Source organism: Melanerpes formicivorus, unplaced genomic scaffold (genome assembly GCF_026170545.1).
Source record: "Melanerpes formicivorus ecotype bairdi unplaced genomic scaffold, bMelFor1.0.p_v2 SCAF_6, whole genome shotgun sequence".
NCBI lineage: Eukaryota > Metazoa > Chordata > Aves > Piciformes > Picidae > Melanerpes > Melanerpes formicivorus.
The window spans coordinates 1018475-1038747 of NW_027142358.1; the positions used below are offsets into that span (position 1 = coordinate 1018475).

A 20273-nucleotide genomic window follows, 5' to 3' on the forward strand; every position below is an offset into this window, starting at 1 on the left:
CCGGCGGCTCATCTTCCAGCACAATGGCACAGCCTGTTCCTGCGCCTTCAAGAGTTCTTCCTTGAAGCAGGTCCAGCTCTCCTGGACCCCTTTGTTTTTGAGGGGTGTTTCCCAAGAAACCTTCTGAGTTATTTCTAGAGTAACCTGAAGTCTGCCCTCCGGAAGTCCAGAGTGGAGGTCTTCTTGCTGCCCTTCCTAGATTTGAAGAGCTCCATCTTATTATCTTCTTGCTTCTTCTCTAATAAAAGCCCTTTTAGAAAGAAGCCTTTGCTAAAACTGGGAAAGAATATAGGTAGGCATTGTTTTGATGATACCACAGAAAGCCAAACAGTTATTGTTAAATGAGTAACAATTCCGTCAAAATCCAAATCCTTCTTCTGTCTGTTTTGTTAACTCTTGCCTTAACATGCAAAAACTGCTACAGGAAAATATACTGAAAAATAAAGGATATCAAAGGATGGAAGACACTTGCCTCATGCTGAAAGTATTGATACCTACTCCACTAATAGCATTCTGTATGCACTATTTCCAACAGATTTGTATATCCTCACTCAAAAGGACAAAGATGTTCAAAGTTTTATTCCTGTAGAAATGACCACTGGTATGCACAGAAATGGTCACTGGTTCAGCTAAAGTCTTCACGCCATGCAATATAATATGTAAGAATATGTGAGGGAACTGAGAAAATGTTCTGATTTAGATCAGCTGTGAAAGCAATTACATAACTCCACATACACTATATCTATATCTATATATCTATCTACATACATATATATACTTCCTCTGTCTTTTAGAGAGGGCTGTCCAGCCTGTGTGTTTTTCTCTTTGTTCACCATTCCCACCCTTCAGAAAAAGAAGTTTTTAACATAGTAAGAAATGCAGAGATACTTTTTTTTTCTCTAACACAAACAAAACCAAGCTTCTACTTACAGGACTAAAGAAGCAGCAGTGAAAGAAAGCCTGGGGTAATAATAGTCCTCTTTCAGCCTCAACAATAAATCCATTTTCTTTATTTAATACTATTTCACTTTCAAAATGAATGCTTATATTTCTATAAGCTGAGACAATGTATGGCCCTGAGTTATACAGGCCCAGGTTCTGCAAGACCTGTTCCCCCAGCTGTGTTCTTTATTAGCATTTAACAAGCACAGCTGAAGACAATATGGGAAGTTCTGGCCACCTGCAGACAGCAGTAGCTTTGTTATTTGTAGGCATCTAAAATAGCCTCAGGTATTTAATACTTGAGAGATGATCTGAAGTAAGTACCAGTAAACTACAGCTTTTCAGGTAATGCTGCACTGAAAGACTGATTTCAATAGAGTTAAATGATTTAATTTTCTCCAGTAATGTCAACCGTTTGGGGTAGGATAACCTTGCTTAAAAGAAGACAGGGGATTGTTAATTACCTTTAACAGAGACTTTTCCTTTATTGTCAAGAAACCTTTCAGATGCTTTTTAAAAACTGGTAAAGAAATTAGATACATAATGATTTTATCATTTAGATGAATACTATGAAAGTTATTATGCATGAAGGTCTGAATACCTGTTAAAGTGATCCCAAACTAAAATTCTTACCATCAGGATTCAAGATCTGTATATTAGGTTATGTAGGAAATAATTACCAATAGAAATTGTACACAGAACAAATTCCAAGTCACAATTTGAAGGTGTCCAAATGGCTTTGATTTGGGAAGGTGGGAGGGGACTCTAACTACCAAGAGAGAGCAGTCAGTTGTGAAATTTTCAAATCAGACAAATCTGAATATTCCTACTTCTAGATATTCCTCAGCATATCTAGAATTTAGCTTTTTCTTAGATATAATTTTAACAGTGACAACATTCATAGAGGTAAACTAACATTTCATTGTATTTCATATGACTGCAATGAAAGGAAGTAAGTATTCTAAAGGGTTAGTAGTAAAAATTGATTTAAATAGTTTAAGAACTTTATATAAATATGCAAGTACAGAGGGGAAGTGAAGTAGTGAACAGCTGCTACCAGGGACAGCCTATCTCATATTTTGAACAGCACTTCTTAGTTGCTTAATTTCCCTCAGCAAGGACTGAGAGGGTGGAGGCAGAATCCTGACAGATAGAACTTTACTGGGGCTTACTTTCCAGAACAGTGCTTAGTCTTTTATTTTTCATCCAACACAAATCACATTAGGGATAAAAGAGGCCATTCAACATTTTCTGACTCTCAGAAAGAGTTCAAAAGTTAAACTAGAGAAGAGAGTTTTTTTAAAAAAAATAAAATAAATCAGCCTTTTCCTGAAGCAATCACAATGTGCCAGCTGATAAAACATCTCATCTGATGGACAGTGGTCGTTATTTACCAGTGTGCACTTGCCAATAACTAACAAGAGGTAGTTATCAGTCATAGTGTCATAGTAGTATCATAGTATCAGTCAGGGTTGGAAGGGACCACAAGCATCATCTGGTTCCAACCCCCCTGCCATGGGCAGGGACACCCCACACTAGATCAGGCTGGCCAGAGCCTCGTCCAGCCTGGTCTTAAACACCTCCAGGGACAGCACCCCAACCACCTTCCTGGGCATGTGATGCTTTCTTCATACCTTTCAAATAGAAAGTGGTAACAGTTATTCTGAAACTTCTGGTTTGAGATGTGTTAGCAAACCTCTGGTATGGAAGTGAGGTCATCATGTAAGCATTTTTATTTACTTTCTCATTACACGACTTCACTGATCCACATGCAATCAGGGACCCTGGGAGGAGACAGACCCTTTAGAAAAGACCATTCTCAGAGGCAATGAAAATGCTGAATGATCCCATGACAAACATGCTTTCTTTGTACAATCAACTGTTAACACAGGAAAATGGCTGACAGCTATTTGCCCACTTCCAGTGTTGTAGTAACATATTTCAGTGGTTCTATGACTTGTACCTGCTTTTCAAGGATGTGTCACGCTCTGGGTGAGATACAGAGGAATATCATCAATTATGAGTGAGTACAGTCAAACCCGCTCTACAAGACTAGATGGTCTTTCTGTGGACAAGGTTTCCAGTACATTCACAGAGCACACACTGTATTTGTAAAATGTTTAGGCTGAGGACAATACAGAATTTGGAATGTATTCCAGACAAGCGGTTCTTTCCTTTTCATAAGTGTATGCATCATATAAACCAGTTCCATCTGCCTTCATTAACAGAGATCCACTTTAAAACCGACAGAAAGGGCTGTTATCAAAAGACCTTGTTGTTGTTTGTTTTGCTAGGCTAAGTAGCACTGATTGAAAGCTTTAAAAAGGAATTTTCAAAGTTTAAAGATATAAGGTCAGAATAGGCAATAAAAGTCACAAGATTGTGATGGCATTATTTTTGAATGATAATAATCTTAGGTTAAGATATGAAAATACTGAGACAATCATGCCAGCATAAGAAATAATTATACCATAATTCAGAAGTGCATAATTTCTCAAAACAATAGAGCAGTTATGGTTAGATGCAACATGGTTTTCCTGTATAATATATAACTACATACTGTACAATCGTTCCTTTTTTTTTATAGTCATTTTTACACTTAGTCCTCACCCAAATGAAGCTGAGCACCTCCATGGATGAATGGCATTACAAAAGAAACACAACTCACAACAGGGCTTTATTACTGCTACTGCACCACCATGGCATGCAAGCAACTATGTAGTCAACTATAAACAGTAAGATGTCATCATCTTCCTGAAATAAAAAGAACGTGAAAAATACAGATAGAGTAGCAAACATCAATTATCTTTTTATATCTCTCATATTTACCAAAAGTCTATCATTACATGAGGCATTTAGACCTCTGCATCACCTTCCTGTATTAATATGGTGCCTAAGCTGGAGTTGAGAAACTATTTTCAACAAGCTTGTATAAAACTCCTAGTTTCATATGTTGCCAACGTGTAATGTGTTAATGAGAATATGACATATCTGCTACCTACACCTTAGCATTCTCTTGCTCATTTGTATACTCAGGAATTTTGAGCAAATAAAAAGAGTGAGGGCTGTGAAAGCAGCTTGTTAGGTTACCTATCGTGGCGACTGAGCCCCTGAAAGACTGATGTCCTACAGAAAGGAACGTCTGCCTTTTGTTGCTGAGTTCTGATTGTGTGAGGTTCCACACTGGGTGTTGGATTTGAGAACCACTGTTGGAAGCAACTTGGATTTCTAGATATTTATTTGATTTTTGTTATGCAGGGCAATTCCTTAACTGGTGTGATAGTCCCAATGAGGCAAAATTCTGCAGCTGGGAGGAAAAAAAACCATAATTTACCATAAAAACAAGGGTGGAAGTGCTGACTGGGATTCCTTTCTTCTGCTTGGACATCAGGACAATATATAGATACCAAAAAACTTCAGTACTGAAATGGGAGCAGGTAGAATGAACAAGTTAAACTGTCCTTAGATTTGCAATCTCAGAAACTCTTAGAAAAATAAGCACACTATTGCAGAAGAAGCTTTCCCATGCTCAGTTGATTTTGCTAATCAGCTGGCGTGGAGGATTCACACTTACTCTTTGTAAACTAGATCATTTGGAATTAAGAACAGACTCTTAGGTACAGAAACATGACAGCCCACCCATCACTCAGCTGCAGCCCCAATTAAGTTTCTGAGGCTTTTTCACAGTAAAGAAAAATAATAATGAAATGCTGAAATGATTCTTTTTCTTTTTTTATGGAATATTTTGAATATGACAGGTGGTGGGGTTTCTTTTGGGACATACTTATGCTAAATTCAAAAGCTGCCTCCATATTCCAGGAAATGACAAAAGAACACCTAAATCCAAACGATCCTCTTTAATTCCTGCCTGCTGGAAAGAAATCTGAACTCTGATTGCAAGGAAAGAACTGTACAATTCTCATTGTTACATTAAGCTATACAAAACAAAACAACAACAAAAAAGGGAATCCTTGAGTTTCCTGGAATTTGTGTGGTTTGGTTTTCAATTATACAATTTCCTTCTACATTACAAAACAATGTACAGTTTTTTCCTAGTTCTGTTCAAGGATTTTCCCTGCTCTGATATGTTCAGGATTAAGAACACCAGGCATTTTGTGTCATATTTTGCTGATACCAGGACCCACACTTTATTCAAAATCATCAGACATACCTACCATAAGTTTGTTCTGCTTTGGGGTATAGCAGGCCGTGTGACTACAACAGAGCACAGTACCTCATCTGTTCATTCATAGATTTGCCTCCATAAAAACTGAGGCTGTAGTATAGCTTTCAATGGAAGCCATTTAAAAAGAAAACATTACAGAATATACAACTGTAGTTTTGGAATCTCAGACACAAGTTCCTTGACGTGTTGAAAGATGATGCTTTCGATTTCTGACTCCTGAGCTCTTATCTTTACAGTCCGCCGGCTTCTGTTGTGAAATGTCTATCAGTGCACTTGCAATTGCAAGACCTGTAAGATAAACAAAGGGAAACAAAAGAAACAACAACAAAATTAATGCCCAGCTTTCCTGAGCAGAGCTCCAGAGCATTGTGATGGTTCATTTCATGCCAAGTTTTCGTACTTTCCCAGAAGTCATCAATTTTATTGCTGAATCACATAACAAGTTCTGGCTTTCTAAGAGGCTACCTGTTAACAGTGAAGGAAAAAAAAAAAAAGTGCAGTGAAGACACTAGACTTAAAATCAGGACAACTGTGTCTTATTAATTCATTGTATGATCTTAGCATTACCTTTCTTTATCATTATTTTCTTGGTTATGTGGACCAGAAGCTCCCTGTAACAGATTGTCTCTTATTAAACGAGAAGCTCAACATGAGCCACCAGTGTGCACTTGCAGCCCAGAAAGCCAATCACATCCTGGGCTGCATCAAGAGAAGCATAGCCAGCAGGGCGGGGAAGGTGATTCTCTCCCTCTGCTCTGCTCTGGTGAGACCCCACCTGGAGCACTGTGTCCAGTTCTGGAGCCCCTGTCACAGGAAGGATCTGGAGGTGCTGGAATGTGTCCAGAGAAGGTCCACAGGGAGGATTAGAGGGCTGGAGCTCCAGGACAGACTGAGGGAGTTGGGGATGTTCACCAAGTGCCTCTTCCAGTCTCTTCCTAAACACCTCCACCACCTCCCTGGGCAGCACATTCCAATGGCCAATCTCTCTTTCTGTGAAGAACTTCTTCCTAACATCCAGCCTAAACTTCCCCTGGTGCAGCTTGAGACTGTGTCCTCTTGTTCTGTCACAGTTTGCCTGGACATATGGATTTGTCTACAGACAGTGAAATGTGATGGTGTTGGCCTAGATAAATTCTAAATGCAGTCAACTCACCAAAACTCTTCTTTTTCTGCTTCTGGTTCTGTTGTTAATATTTTATGACCATGATGATCTTAACGGGCTGTTACAGAGGGCACAGACTGGCATGCTTAGGAAATGAGTAGTTCAAGAACTTAGTCTTCCATTTGCTTGTAACTGCATACTTGCCAGAAATTACTAACTGCTGCTGAAGTACTGTGACTGACCACACACTTAACACGTGGTAGTTGTGAATTTTTAAATTCACACTGACAATATTACAAAGAAACAGATTAGGGGCATGCCATTGCTCATGTGCTGCAGTGCACCACGGTTGCAATACACCCATGACACATCTGCAACAGCACATCTATATAGATCTGCAATGGAGGTAAAGCTGGTGCTGGTTCTCCACATAGAATAGAATAGAATAGAATAGAATAGAATAGAATAGAATAGAATAGAATAGAATAGAATAGAATAGAATAGAATAGAATAGAATAGAATAGAATAGAATAGAATAGACCAGACCAGACCAGACCGGAAGAGACCTTCAAGTTCATCGCTTCCAACATATCATCCAACACCACCTAATCAACTAACCCATGGCACCAAGCACCCTGTCAAGTCTCCTCCTGAACACCTCCAGTGATGGCGACTCCACCACCTCCCCGGGCAGTCCATTTCAATGAGCAATCACTCTTTCTGTGTAAAACTTCCTCCTGACCTCCAGCCTGAACTTCCCCTGGCGCAGCCTCAGACTGTGTCCTCTTGTTCTGGTGCTGGGTGCCTGGGAGAAGAGACCAATATCCGCCTGTCTACAACCTCCCTTCAGGTAGCTGTAGAGAGCAATAAGGTCACCCCTGAGTCTCCTCCTCTCCAGGCTAAGCAGCCCCAGCTCCCTCAGTCTCTCCTCATAGGGCTGTGCTCCAAGCCCCTCACCAACTTCGTTGCCCTTCTCTGGACTCGGTCCAGCAAGTCAACATCCTTCCTAAACTGAGGGTCCCAGAACTGGACACAGGACTCAAGGTGTGGCCTAACCAGTGCAGTGTACAGGGGGAGAATGACCTCCCTGCTCCTGCTGGCCACACTGTTCTTAATGCAGGCCAGGATGCCATTGGAATTCTTGGCCACCTGGGCACACTGCAGGCTCATGTTCATCCTACCATCAACCAGCACCCCCAGGTCCCTCTCTGCCTGGCTGCTCTCCAGCCACTCTGACCCCAGCCTGTAGCACTGCATGGGGTTGTTATGGCCCAATGCATCTCAATCTCTAACCAATAACACTACAACTCCACAAGGAAACTTTGAAAATACTTCTCACCACATTCAATGAGCTCAGGTCAATATCAAACTCAGTTTACTTATAATAGAATCCAATCCTGCAACATTTTCCATGTGTCCCCTCCTCACAACAGCTATCTACTAAGAAACTGCAAAAAATATTTTGCACTTACAAACATTTCTACAGGCTCCTTTCTTAGTATATGATATGCTGTCAGAGTAAGTTCAGGTCTCCAGTATCCTGAAAAATAATCTTCTGATTTCACAACAATGTTGTAGGAATTAATTAACACCCATACAGCTTCTTGAAACCACATGGCAGTATAATGCAAAAGGCTGAGCACAATTAGCATTGCTTCATTTTGCTATATGTAAGAGTCAGGATTAATTAAGGCATTTTTCTCACATGCACATATATTTCTTGGCACGAGCTAGTGATGCCTTTATTTGGGCTTTTTTGATAAGTTAAATGTTTGAAATCTTTGAGGCACCTTTAAAGGATCAGTATCTGCTATTAGCAAATTTGGGGATAAACCCCAAATGGCACATTGATGGCTGCTTACATGTGATCCTGCCTTTAACAGCTAGGCTTAGGGACTATACTAAATGGAATGCACATTATTAGGAAAACAGAATTTCTGTTTTTCTATAAGCTATTTTAAAACACACTTGGATGTCTGATATTAACCTCACTTTGCATAATAACAAAGAAGGAAGTACTATTTCCATCAAATCCATTGCTGCATATTGGGGTATACTGTCAGAGTTCCATTAAGATTGGGTCACTATAGAAGATCGTATTTCAAAATGTCATACAAATCATCTGATGAAATTAATTTATTATGTTCTCTACACCCAGCATAGTTCCTTGTTATCAAAGCAATACAATTAACTGGGGGAACAATTCATTATTTCAGACTTGCAGTCCAAAGGAATTTCATTTACCAAGTCAAGCTGATGCACAGACACTACAAGCAAGCAGAATTTACATCAAAATGCAACAGAAGATGTGATAAAAATTCTATGGCTTAAATATTAATTGAAAGAAAAACAAAATGAAAACATTCCCTTTATTTTGCAGAGCTTTGTATCTAAACACCAAATGTGAGCATAGAATCATTAATGCTGGGATTGTAAATCAGATGGTGCTCTGTATCAGTTACCTCAGATCATGCTATTACATTTACCTATCTTCCCTGAATGCTGCCATTTCAATAACCTACCTACCATCCAAACTGGTATCTTCCAAACCAGTATCTGATTTCTGCTTGCTTATGACTCTTGATCAAAGTGACAGAAAGAATACAGAATAGAACAGAGAATACAGAATTAACCAGGTTGGAAAAGACCTTCGACATCTCCAAGTCCAACCTATCACCCAACACCATCTAATCAACTAAACCATGGCACCAAGTGCCTCATCCAGTCTCTTTTTAAACACTTCCAGTGGTGGTGATTCCACCACCTCCCTGGGCAGCATATTCCAATGGCACATCACACTTTCCGGGGAGAATTTCATCCTAACATCTAGCCTAAACCTCCCCTGGTGCAGCTTGAGTCTGTGTCCTCGTGCTCAGCATGCTTTTTACAAAGAGATTCAATGGGTCACCTCTAATAGTCTAATTTTTGGAAATCCTAACCTAGCTCCAGACCTGGACCTATTTTTATGTTCAGTTTGTTTTTTCTACTAAATGTTATAGAAATAACCTGACCTAGTTCTCAGCAGCTGAAACAACCTCTAGCTTGTTTTAAGGCTATCTATGGGAAGATCATTAACAAGTGAGCCCAGTCGAACACATAAGTGGAAAGTATATTTTTGTAAGAGATAATTGCATTCACAATGAAAAAAAAAAACACCACAAAAACAACCCCCCTGAAAAAGCAATATGAACTTGGTTATCTTTAGCAGAAGTATGGTCTTTCCTAATGGAAGTTAAATGGTTATAGTTTATTCTCAAGAAGTAAGTGTCCAATCATAAAATTACTGGTGTGTGAATTTTGTGTATGTTTTTTTGTTCTGTGTTTTGGGGGGTTTTGTTTGGTTGGGGGTTTTGGGGTGGTGTTTGTTTGTTTACAACCATGTAAGGCAATTAATAAGTACAGGGATAGAATACAGCACGTCAAATGAGATCGCCTTGAAAAAAGCCATTCCTAATTTATATACACACAGCCCTATAAGTCTGCATTTGAGCAAAAGCATCTGAAAAAGTAATTCATTTTGAAATGCTCTCCCCCCCAGTCTCTGTAAAAGCAGGCAGTACTATATATTTTAATTTTTGCAGCAAAACAGCTTCATTAGGCGTGAAAGGTTAATTGCAGGTTTAAGTGCAGTTCAGGGAACAATGCACGGGTCTGTAGTGAATAGCACAGTCTGCTACAGGAAGGCTGAGTGCTGTAAACTGTTTGCCCTGCTGAAATGTTTTACTACCTCATTTACTAACTGTCTTCTTTTACTGCTTGTATTTGTAGTTCTTCTAAACCTTTAATAGCTACAGTTTTATTTCACTGTAATCAGATTTAAATGGAAATACCCATGCTGGGATGTTTAAACATTTTTCCTCTGATTGTATACAGCTACATTTGAACTGATGTAAGGCTACACTATCTCTCAAAACAGGAAAAAAACCTTACATTGAAATCAAGTTAGTCTTACGTGCTGGCATGCATAATGCATATTTAAAACCTTTTTTCCTCCTCTATTGTTCATTTTAATGAGAAATGCATTGAGTTCTCACTATCCCCTTTGTTAAAAGTGAGGGAACAAAGAATGACCTCAGATTCATACTTAAGCAAGTTACTGGAAATGTTTTTTTTTTCAATTGAAATATGCATTATTGAAGGATAACAATTGGATAGATGTCTTCATTTGATAAAACCCTACACATTTCCATTGTTATGCAGAATCAGAACATCCAGAAAACTGAAGATAGTAAAATCACTAAAACTCAGGCAAGGAAATTAGAATATCTTTTTTTGTTGTTGACATTTTTACCAAAATTGTGGTGGTTGCTTAAGGTGAGCCCAAGCAATGAAAGCCAAAAGAACAGACTTGGTAAACACTATACTATTAAAGAACTTCACCTCCAGCACCCCGCAGTCTTTTTGTTAAAGACCTTTTACTGTACATGCTCACCTAATAGGGGACAGAGTCCTTGTCTCTTAAAGGATCTGTTATTTGAAGCCTTGCCATTGTAGAAGATGCAATGCCCATGAATAGCTGTACAAAATGGATCTAATCACTTTGAAGATACAGTGAGAAGTGATGAGAATTACAGACTCTAGTGCCTCATCAAGTTGACCATAGCACAGACTGAAGACAGCAAAGACAATTTCATGATCATCAATAAAAGTAGGAGTTGTTGTGAAGGGAGCTTTAATGAGTTCTGTCATTCATCATTATTTCAAGTCTGTAAAGAATTGTTTGTAAATACACAATGTCTATCATCTGTGTATCTTAAGAATGTACTGCTTAATTGGATGAAAATGATCACAGTCACCGTAACTTTTATGGATGCATACCAGGACTGCATACATTTATTCCTCACAGTAAATACATATGTTAGCTATAGTGTCTATATTGGTGAGGGAACATAACTTTCAAGAAGGTTGTAGTGGGGAATTGTTTCTGAGTACCACTGAAAAAAATTATCACAGTATCACAGTATCAGTAAGGTTGGAGGAGACCTCAAAGATCATCGAGTCCAACCTGTCACCACAGACCTCATGACTAGACCATGGCACCAAGTGCCATGTCCAATCCCCTCTTGAACACCTCCAGGGATGGTGACTCCACCACCTCCCTGGGCAGCCCAGTCCAATGACTAATGACTCTCTCAGTGAAGAACTTTCTCCTCACCTTGAGCCTAAACTTCCCCTGGCACAGCTTGAGACTGTGTCCCCTTGTTCTGGTGCTGGTTGCTAGAGAGAAGAGACCAACCCCTTCCTGGCTACAACCACCTTTCAGGTATTGTAGAGAGCAATAAGGTCTCCCCTGAGCCTCCTCTTCTCCAGGCTAAACAATCCCAGCTCCCTCAGCCTCTCCTCATAGGGCTTGTGCTCAAGGCCTCTCACCAGCCGTGTAAGAGGTTGTGGTAGAAATATTTTTATCCAGTTTAGTTATTTGGTTACATTTTCAAGACACCTAGTACTCCCTATGCTTTTCCTATTTTGTCAACCAAACTTTCTCCAAGTGGACTAACTCATGATTGATTTTCATGACTGCAAAAGCCAGAATGCTGTTTGTACTACACACTCCTGTACTGCAGTTCAAACCACACTGAGAAAAATCCAAGAGGCTCACAAAACGGAACAGTATTTGGATTTTGACAGTATGATCTAAAAAACCTTCCCCTAACTATATACAAAGTTGATACTCAAGTATCTGCTTTTCAGGAGAAAAAAATCAGAGTCATCTGAAGTTCAAGGCTGTACATGGCTAGAGGAACCACTGTATCTTGCAACAGAGCTAAGTTCATTTCAAAGTCAGATGTAGTCAAATCTTTCATGTGGATCTGGACGTCTTGATCTGGCAGGTGTGCCTAGACAATATCCAGAGATCTCAGACTTAGTCACAGATAAAAACAATCATAAGCAACTGCCAAGAAGAGTGAGTATCTTTATAACTAGTCACATTGAATTTTATTATTTTTCTTTCTTAATTTGAATTAGCTCTTTTTAAAGCAGGGCAAGCTGACAGAACCTCAAAATCACAGAGCCTTTTTACAGCCTTCTCCTCCTCTTTGGTGCATGGATGTGTATTTTAAGTTGACAGCACTCTTAGTATGGGAAAGATGTATTAAACAAACTAAACTAAGTAGGAAATTACTTTGGGCAAGCAACCCCATCATTTTTTTTCCCAGGGATAATTTTGGCTAGATGGGAAGACAGCCAAGAGTCCAGAAGGTATGTTTTCCTTTTCTTATGCATATAACTTAATTAAATAAGTAAATTATGAGGCAGAGCTTAAACCATAACAATAATAAACTAAATAATGAGAGTGTGGAATTAAACAGCCACACACAAGTAGAGAGGAGATGTCACGCTCCTTTGTATTATACCCTTGGTATTTAGTGTTAACAGCCACCTATATAAGGGCCTAAGAAAATCTTACTTGCAGAACTGACTTATAAATTACTTGCTGTTAGTTCAGGGGAAATGCAGAATATACCATAAAAGATCTTCTAGGAAAATGTTCAACCTTTCCTATTTTTTCTCATTTTCAAAAAGGAAATAGTCCCACATATTTGTGTGAAATATTTGTGCTTCCTGGGGCCAGTAGTGATTATTTTGGTCAGGCAGTTTCCCCTTCCCTTTCAGTGTGAGATACCTGTCATATAGTTTGTAATCCAGGTCTGCACAATATCTGGTGCTTTTAAATTATCCAGCCTTCCTGTGGCTAACAGATGGCATGGGCTGTTTGGTCTCTCTGGCTATGGATAGGCAAGGATTTGCTATATGCTTTGGCATAGCTCTTGTCTGTTCATCAAGGCAAACAAACACTATACTGTCAAAGGAAACCTAGTGAGGAGTTGGAGATACCATGATAGTGGGATTGGTCCAATCTAATATTAATTCACTGAAACTTTATTCTTTCACCTACTTTGCTTAGCTGATGCCCTTCTGGAACCCAGGAATCACAGAACTGTTTAATTTGGAAAAGACTTTTAAGATGCTTAATCTAACACTACCAAGTCCACCACTACACCATCAGTTTAAGCACTACATCTATGTCACCTTCAAGGACACTGACTCAACCACCTCCCTGGTGGGAAGCTTCCAATGCTGGACAATCCTTTTGGTGAAGAAAATTATCCTAATGGAAGTAGAACTGCACAAATGGGAGAGCAAGGTCAAGACAACAGCTGACCTGAGCTGTGAGGAACTCTTGCATGGGATGATAGGTGGGAAATGGTAAAGGTGGAAATTGTCTTGAAGAAGAAATATTACATTTGAGGCAATAGAAAAAGAGAATGGTGGAGCTACTAAGAAAAGTAGGTTAAGAGACTAATTGTTAAATCTAGCAATAAGCAAGCTGCAGACATCCTGGGCAAGGGCTTTTGTTTTGGTGATGTAGAGGGAAGATGATGTTTTGGAGAGGCTGCAGGAAGAGAATTCATCAAGAGTCTGCACTGTGGTGGTGAGGAAACAAAGTCAAAGAGTATTTGGGTGAGAGTAAAGGGACAGCAAAGGTAACAGTATCATTAAATCAGACCCCTGAAAACAGTGGAATATAAAATAGCATCACGAAGGTTAAAATGTGGCAATGAAAAATAAACTACATAAAACTGGTGTGTAACCTAACCTATTGGTGAAGGGCAACACAAATTCAAGTGTATTTAGAGCTCTATTAAAGAGAAATGCATTGTCTACAAGTAAAGGTAGACAGGTTTCTGATACCTTGCTTTGCCAAAAAATCTTTACATTTGAAGAGTAAAGCACACCTTAATTTATGGTGCCATGGTTTAGTTGGTAAGATGGTGTTGGGTGATAGGTTGGACTTGATGATCTCAAAGGTCTTTTACAACCTGATTAATTCTCTTCTCTTCTCTTCTCTTCTCTTCTCTTCTCTTCTCTTCTCTTCTCTTCTCTTCTCTTCTCTTCTCTTCTCTTCTCTTCTCTTCTCTTCTCTTCTCTTCTCTTCTCTTCTCTTCTCTTCTCTTCTCTTCTCTTCTCTTCTCTTCTCTTCTCTTCTCTTCTCTTCTCCTCTTCTCTCCTATTCTATGCTATCCTATTCTATGCTATCCCATCCCATCCCATCCCATCCCATCCCATCCCATCCCATCCCATCCCATCCCATCCCATCCCATCCCATGATGGTTAAATAACATTACTAGGTATATTTTCTATTCTTTAGACCCCATTCCTTGGTGTTGCCTGGTAAAGCTTCTCACTGATTTCTCCAGGGATATCAAGATTATTCACTCCAAAGACTAAAAATAAATAACAATAAAGGAGCTGTAGTTGACTGCTGAAGATAGTTTCTCAAAACCTCTTAATGACTCAATACTACAATGGGCTTGAAAGTGGTGACATTTAGGCTAGTTTAGTAAGAGTTTCTAAAGCTGCAATAGGCATCCATACTAAATTTCAATTAACAAAGCAGGTATTACATTTAGTCAGGAAATTCATTCAATATTCTCACAGAACAGCAGAGCTAAGAGAATTAAAGACTCTTGATGGTTTTATCCAAGAAGTTTTACCTTTGCAGTAGTTACAGGAAAGCAATCTATTGTTGGAGCATTATTTTATTCCATTATTGTAATTTTGGGACTTTGGACCACAAATGGTAATTACAGAAATCTGAGAATGCCCCTAAGTGTTTCACTGCTTATTTAATAAAATATGATGGCAGATTGTGTGCAATTTCTCTTTCTCCTTTTACATCAAAAACTAAGGAACGAGTCATTACTGCATGAATAATTATACGTGTGATTAGACTTAGAATCATAGAGATTATCAAATCCAATCTATCATCCAACACCATCTAATCAACTAAACCATGGCACCAAGCACCCCATCCAGTCTCTTCCTAAACACTTCCAGTGATGGTGATTCCACCACCTCCCTGGACAGCACATTCCAATGGCCAATCTCTCTTTCTATGAAGAACTTCTTCCTAACATCCAGCCTAAACCTCCCTTGGTGCAGCTTGAGACTGTGTCCTCTTGTTCTGGTGCTGGTTGCCTGGGAGAAGAGAGCAACCCCCACCTGCCTACAACCTCCCTTCAGGTAGTTGTAGAGAGCAATGAGGTCTCCCCTGAGCCTTCTCTTCTCCAGAATAATCAACCCCAGACCCCTCCCCAGCTTCGTTGCCCTTCTCTGGACATGTTCCAGTAACTCAACATTTTTCCTAACCTGAGAAGCCCAGAACTGGACACAGGACTCAAGGTGTGGCCTAACCAGTGCTGACTACAGGGGCACAATGACTTTCCTGCTCCTGTTGGCCACACTATTCCTGATCCAGGCCAGGATGACATTGGCCTTCTTGGCCTCCTGGGCACACTGCTGGCTCATGTTCAGCTGCTGTCAATCAGTACTTCCAGGTCCCTTTCTGCCTGGCTGCTCTCCAGCCACTCTGACCCCAGCCTGCAGCACTGCATGGGGTTGCTGTGGCAATTAGATGTGTTCAATCTCCTGCCATTTAGCACATGATGTGTAGTATAGAGTGAGAGAGCATCAAGGATTTGATTTGCATGGGCTTTACACATACATGAAGCAGATTATTCCTTTTGGGTGTTTTTAATAGCCATCAGTTTTGCTGATAACTTAAAATAATGATTATTTGGTGAATTGTAAGTGGTTTGTCATTCATGTACTTGATAGATTGCTTTCTGAAAATGTTATATGTGCTATAAAATTGCTCGTTTTTCCCCTCTGAAAATGTAAATTAATTTTGCTACTGTTTGAGTCTCCACAACTTATATTCTAGGAATGCAGGGTAAAGCTTCAAGCTGCACCAGGGGAAGTTTAGGCTGGAGGTGAGGAGAAAGTTCTACACTGGAGGTGTTTAGGAAGAGACTGGATGGGGCACTCATTGCCATGGTTTAGTTGATTAGATGGTGTTGGGTGATAGATTGGACTTGATGATCCCAAAGGTCTCTTCCAACCTGGTCTATTCCATTCCATTCCATTCCATTCCATTCCATTCCATTCCATTCCATTCCATTCCATTCCATTCCACTCTGTTCTACAGAAAGAGTAATTGGCCATTGGAATGTCCTGCCCAGGGAGGTGGTGGAGTCACCATCCCTCGAGGTGTTCAAGAGGGGATTGGATGTGGCACTAGAAGCCATGGTTTAGTTGTTATGAGGTGTTAGGTATAAGGTAATAGGTGGGACTTGATGATCTCTGAGGTCTTTTCCAACCTGGTTGATTTTATTCTGTTCTATTCTAAAAGGCAAGCAATTACACAGGTCTCTATAATGGACAGTAAGACTTGAAACAGTTGGACTTTTTTCCCCCACACCAACTATTAGATTTTCAGTTTGATTACATCTCCTTTCTATTGAATCATTTATCCATATGTTACAAAAAATATATATATCTCTATTCTTGTGATGTTGTGCAGCCATTTAATTTGTTTTCAAGAAAATCACTGTAAACTAATTTGCTACTCTGCAAGAATTTGGTGAGATGCATTAATCATGCCAGAATCTAATTTGGTCTTGTAAACCCATTTCTGTAGAAGAGAAAAAAAAAGAGTAAATTGCTTGGAGTACTGGAGAAGCATGATTTTCACTTACTTCTAGCAATACCTGGGTAAATACAAATGAAATTAGAACTGGTTTTGTTTAGAAGTCACTACCACAGCTGCAACCCAGTTGGGGTTAGTTTATGAGCCTCTCTGTAGTAATGCCGTGCATTTGGATTGCAAAAGTGATCACAGGCTCACAGGATGTCAGGGGTTGGGAGGGACCCAAAGAGAACATTGAGTCCAACCCCCCTGCCAGAGCAGGACCATACAATCTAGCTCAGGTCACACAGGAACACATCCAGACAGGCCTTGAAAGTATCCAGAGGAGGAGACTCCACAACCTCTCTGGGGAGCCTGTCCCAGTGCTCTGTGACCCTTACAGTAAAGAAGTTCCCCCTTGTGTTGAGGTGGAACCTCCTCTGCTGCAGCTTACATCCATTGCTCCCTGTCCTATCACAGGGAGCAAGTGAGCAGAGCCTGTCCCCTCCCTCCTGACCCCCAGATATTTATAAACATTTATTAAACCCCGTCTAAGTCTTCTCTTCTCCAGACTAAAAAGCCACAGGTCCCTCAGCCTCTCCTCATAGGGCAATGCTCCAGTCCCCTAATCATCCTTATAGCATTCTGCTGGACCCTCTCCAGAAGATCTCTGTCTTTCTTGAACTGTGGAGTCCAAAACTGAACTCAGTACTCAAGATGAGGTCCAACCAGGGCAGAGTAGAGGGGGAGGAGAACCTCCCTCAATCTGCTGGACACACTCTTCTTAATACACCACCAGGTGTATTAAGCCACCAGGGCACATTGCTGTCCCATGGAGAACTTGTTATCCACCAGGACACTCAGGTCCCTCTCCAAGGGGCTGCTCTCCAGCAGATCACCTCCCAGCCTGTACTGGTGCAGATTATTATTCTTCCCCAGATGCAGGACTCTGCATTTGTCCTTGTTGAACCTCATTTGGTTCCTCTGTGCCCAGCTCTCAGTCTGTCCAAGTCTCACTGGATGGCCACACAGCCTTCAGCTGTATCAGCCAAGCCTCCCAGTTTGGTGTCATCAGCAAACTTGCTGAGCAGACACTCTGTTCCCTCATCAGTGTGATTGATGAAGATGCTGAACAGGACTGGACCTGTTTCCTTGGGGACTCCATTAGTTACAGCTCTCCAGCTGGACCTGGCACCATTGTTCTCCATCCTTTGAACTCTATCTTGTAACCAGTTCCTGATCCACCTCGCTGTCTGTTCTTCCATCCCACACCTCCTGAGCTTGCTCACTAGTGATCCAGACTTGCACTCCAGGCCAGACCTCCACTTGAGGTTACTTGTATAGCATTATTTTACTCACTGCCTGTATCTCCAGCAACCTCCTTTTATTGGCATCATGCATGCCAATCAGAGAAAAGTGAAGATACAAAAACTGTAAATGATCTTCACTTAAAACAGTTTTAAAGCCTTTTTACTCAAATCCATTCATGCAGGTTGGACTCCTTGACCACTGTGATGAAAGCTAAAGCCTTATTAAACATGGTGAGTAGGAGGAACACCTGAGAGACAGAGATTTATCGTTCATATAAACTGTGATTGGCACTCCATTAATATACTGCTGAACTATCATTTCATGCAATTAAATAATCAGAATATCTGCACCTGTGTGTCTGCATGTGTGTGAGTATCTGGGACACGAGAGAAGGCTTGAACACAACTGAGCAATCAACAGAACAGTTAGGAAGAGAAAAGGCAGAGCAATTCACCAGGGCTTGCTTCCCTCTAGAGAGGCCTTACTTGCAGGGGGTGATTTAAAGCAGATCTCTTCCTGTCTGACCAAGCTCACCAGGTGAAATTCAGTTTTTGTGAATCCCTAATGATCCATCTGCGTAATAACACATGTTGTCAGATCTGCAGCTTTACTACTTTCCTCCTCAAGACAAAACACACAACCTTAAAGACAATAGGTTTAAGGGCCCAAGAGGGGCCAATTCTGCCCTCACTGGAGATAAAACAGTATTACTTACATGATCATTTACTTTTAAGGTAGAAGGTCAGAGCAGTAATTCCCAAAGATGCTGTTTCTCACACTTGCACCTTTAGCTTGCAGGTGCTGTTTCTTTTTTCCCTCCATCAATGATTTTATTTGAACCAGAAAGCGATGAATATGTTCATACAAACAAATTGTTGTGTTCACCAGAAATTTAATAGGATTGAAGCTTAATCAGAAGCCCTATGAGAGGCTGAGGGAGCTGGGGGTGTTTAGCCTGGAGAGAAGGAGACTCAGGGGAGACCGTATTGCTGTCTACAACTACCTGAAGGGAGGTTGTAGGCAGGTGGGGGTTGGTCTCTTCTCCCAGGCAACCACCAACAGAACAAGAGGACACAGTCTCAAGCTGTGCCAGGGGAGGTTTAGGCTGGATGTTAGGAAGAAGTTCTTCATAGAAAGAGAGATTGGCCATTGGAATGTGCTGCCCAGGGAGGCGGTGGAATCACCATCACTGGAAGTGTTTAGGAAGAGACTGGATGGGGTGCTTGGTGCCATGGTTTAGTTGATTAGATGGTGTTGGATGATAGGTTGGACTTGATGATCTTGAAGGTCTCTTCCAACCTACTCTATTCTATTCTATTCTATTCTATTCTATTCTATTCTATTCTATTCTATTCTATTCTATTCTAAGCACTGATATCTTCAGTGCTTTCCCATAATGCATTCTCACAAGTTTTGCTTTCCAAGGTTGACCAAGTACTGGACTTGGCTTTCATTTTCAACATATTGCTGCAATGTAGTATCACTCTAACCACTGTTTAGTTTGTAATTTGGTTCTGGCCAAAACCCAATGCCAGTTTTTCAGTATTCTGCTGATTTCCACAATTAGACATTCAGTACATCCCCAGCTACATAGCTAGCAGTCACTCTGGCAAAACAAACGATCTTGAGCGTGCCACACAGAATTAAATCAACAGAGCAGAAAGTGTGCCCAGAATTTTGAACCATATTTTGAAATATTACTGAAGTGTCAACTTCAGGGTCTTTAGGATCTCTAACATCAGGGTATTTGTAGTTTCAACAGTTATTAATGCCTGAAAGTAAAAAAGACACAAATGCCCTGTTGTCAGTGTTAGGGTGGCCCCATCAGTAAAGCTAGCATCAACTTACACAGAATCACAGAATCACCAAGGTTGGAAGAGACCTCAAAGATCATCAAGTCCAGCCTGTCACCACAGACCTCATGACTAAACCATGGCACCAAGTGCCACGTCCAATCCCCTCTTGAACACCTCCAGGGATGGTGACTCCACCACCTCCCTGGGCAGCACATTCCAATGGCTAACAACCCAGATCAGTAATTGTTCTTAATTTATGTAGAAAAGCTTGGCAAAAGGCTGAAAAGCATGAACCATAAAATACATGTAAACCCCCAAAGATTTTATACAAGTGGCCCTATCAGAATCCTGGTCAGCATGGAAAGAGAATAATCCTGATGGATTCTAGTATGCACAAGCAAGCTACACAGCTAGTCATTTACTCTTTGGTGAATCTTCTCTATTACACTGAAAACACTACATTAG

At 40.5% G+C, this 20273-nt stretch overlaps 1 protein-coding gene across 1 annotated transcript in view; it reads right to left on the bottom strand.

Annotated features, from left to right (window-relative positions):
- Positions 1-2652: 2652 nt before the first annotated feature.
- ATRNL1 (attractin like 1) overlaps positions 2653-20273 on the bottom strand; it is a 618199-nt gene continuing 600578 nt past the window's right edge. The window contains exon 29 of the mRNA XM_068139299.1: positions 2653-5416. Coding sequence (XP_067995400.1) covers positions 5292-5416 — 125 coding nt within the window. The 3' untranslated portion in view covers positions 2653-5291. The remainder of the gene's footprint in view (positions 5417-20273) is intronic.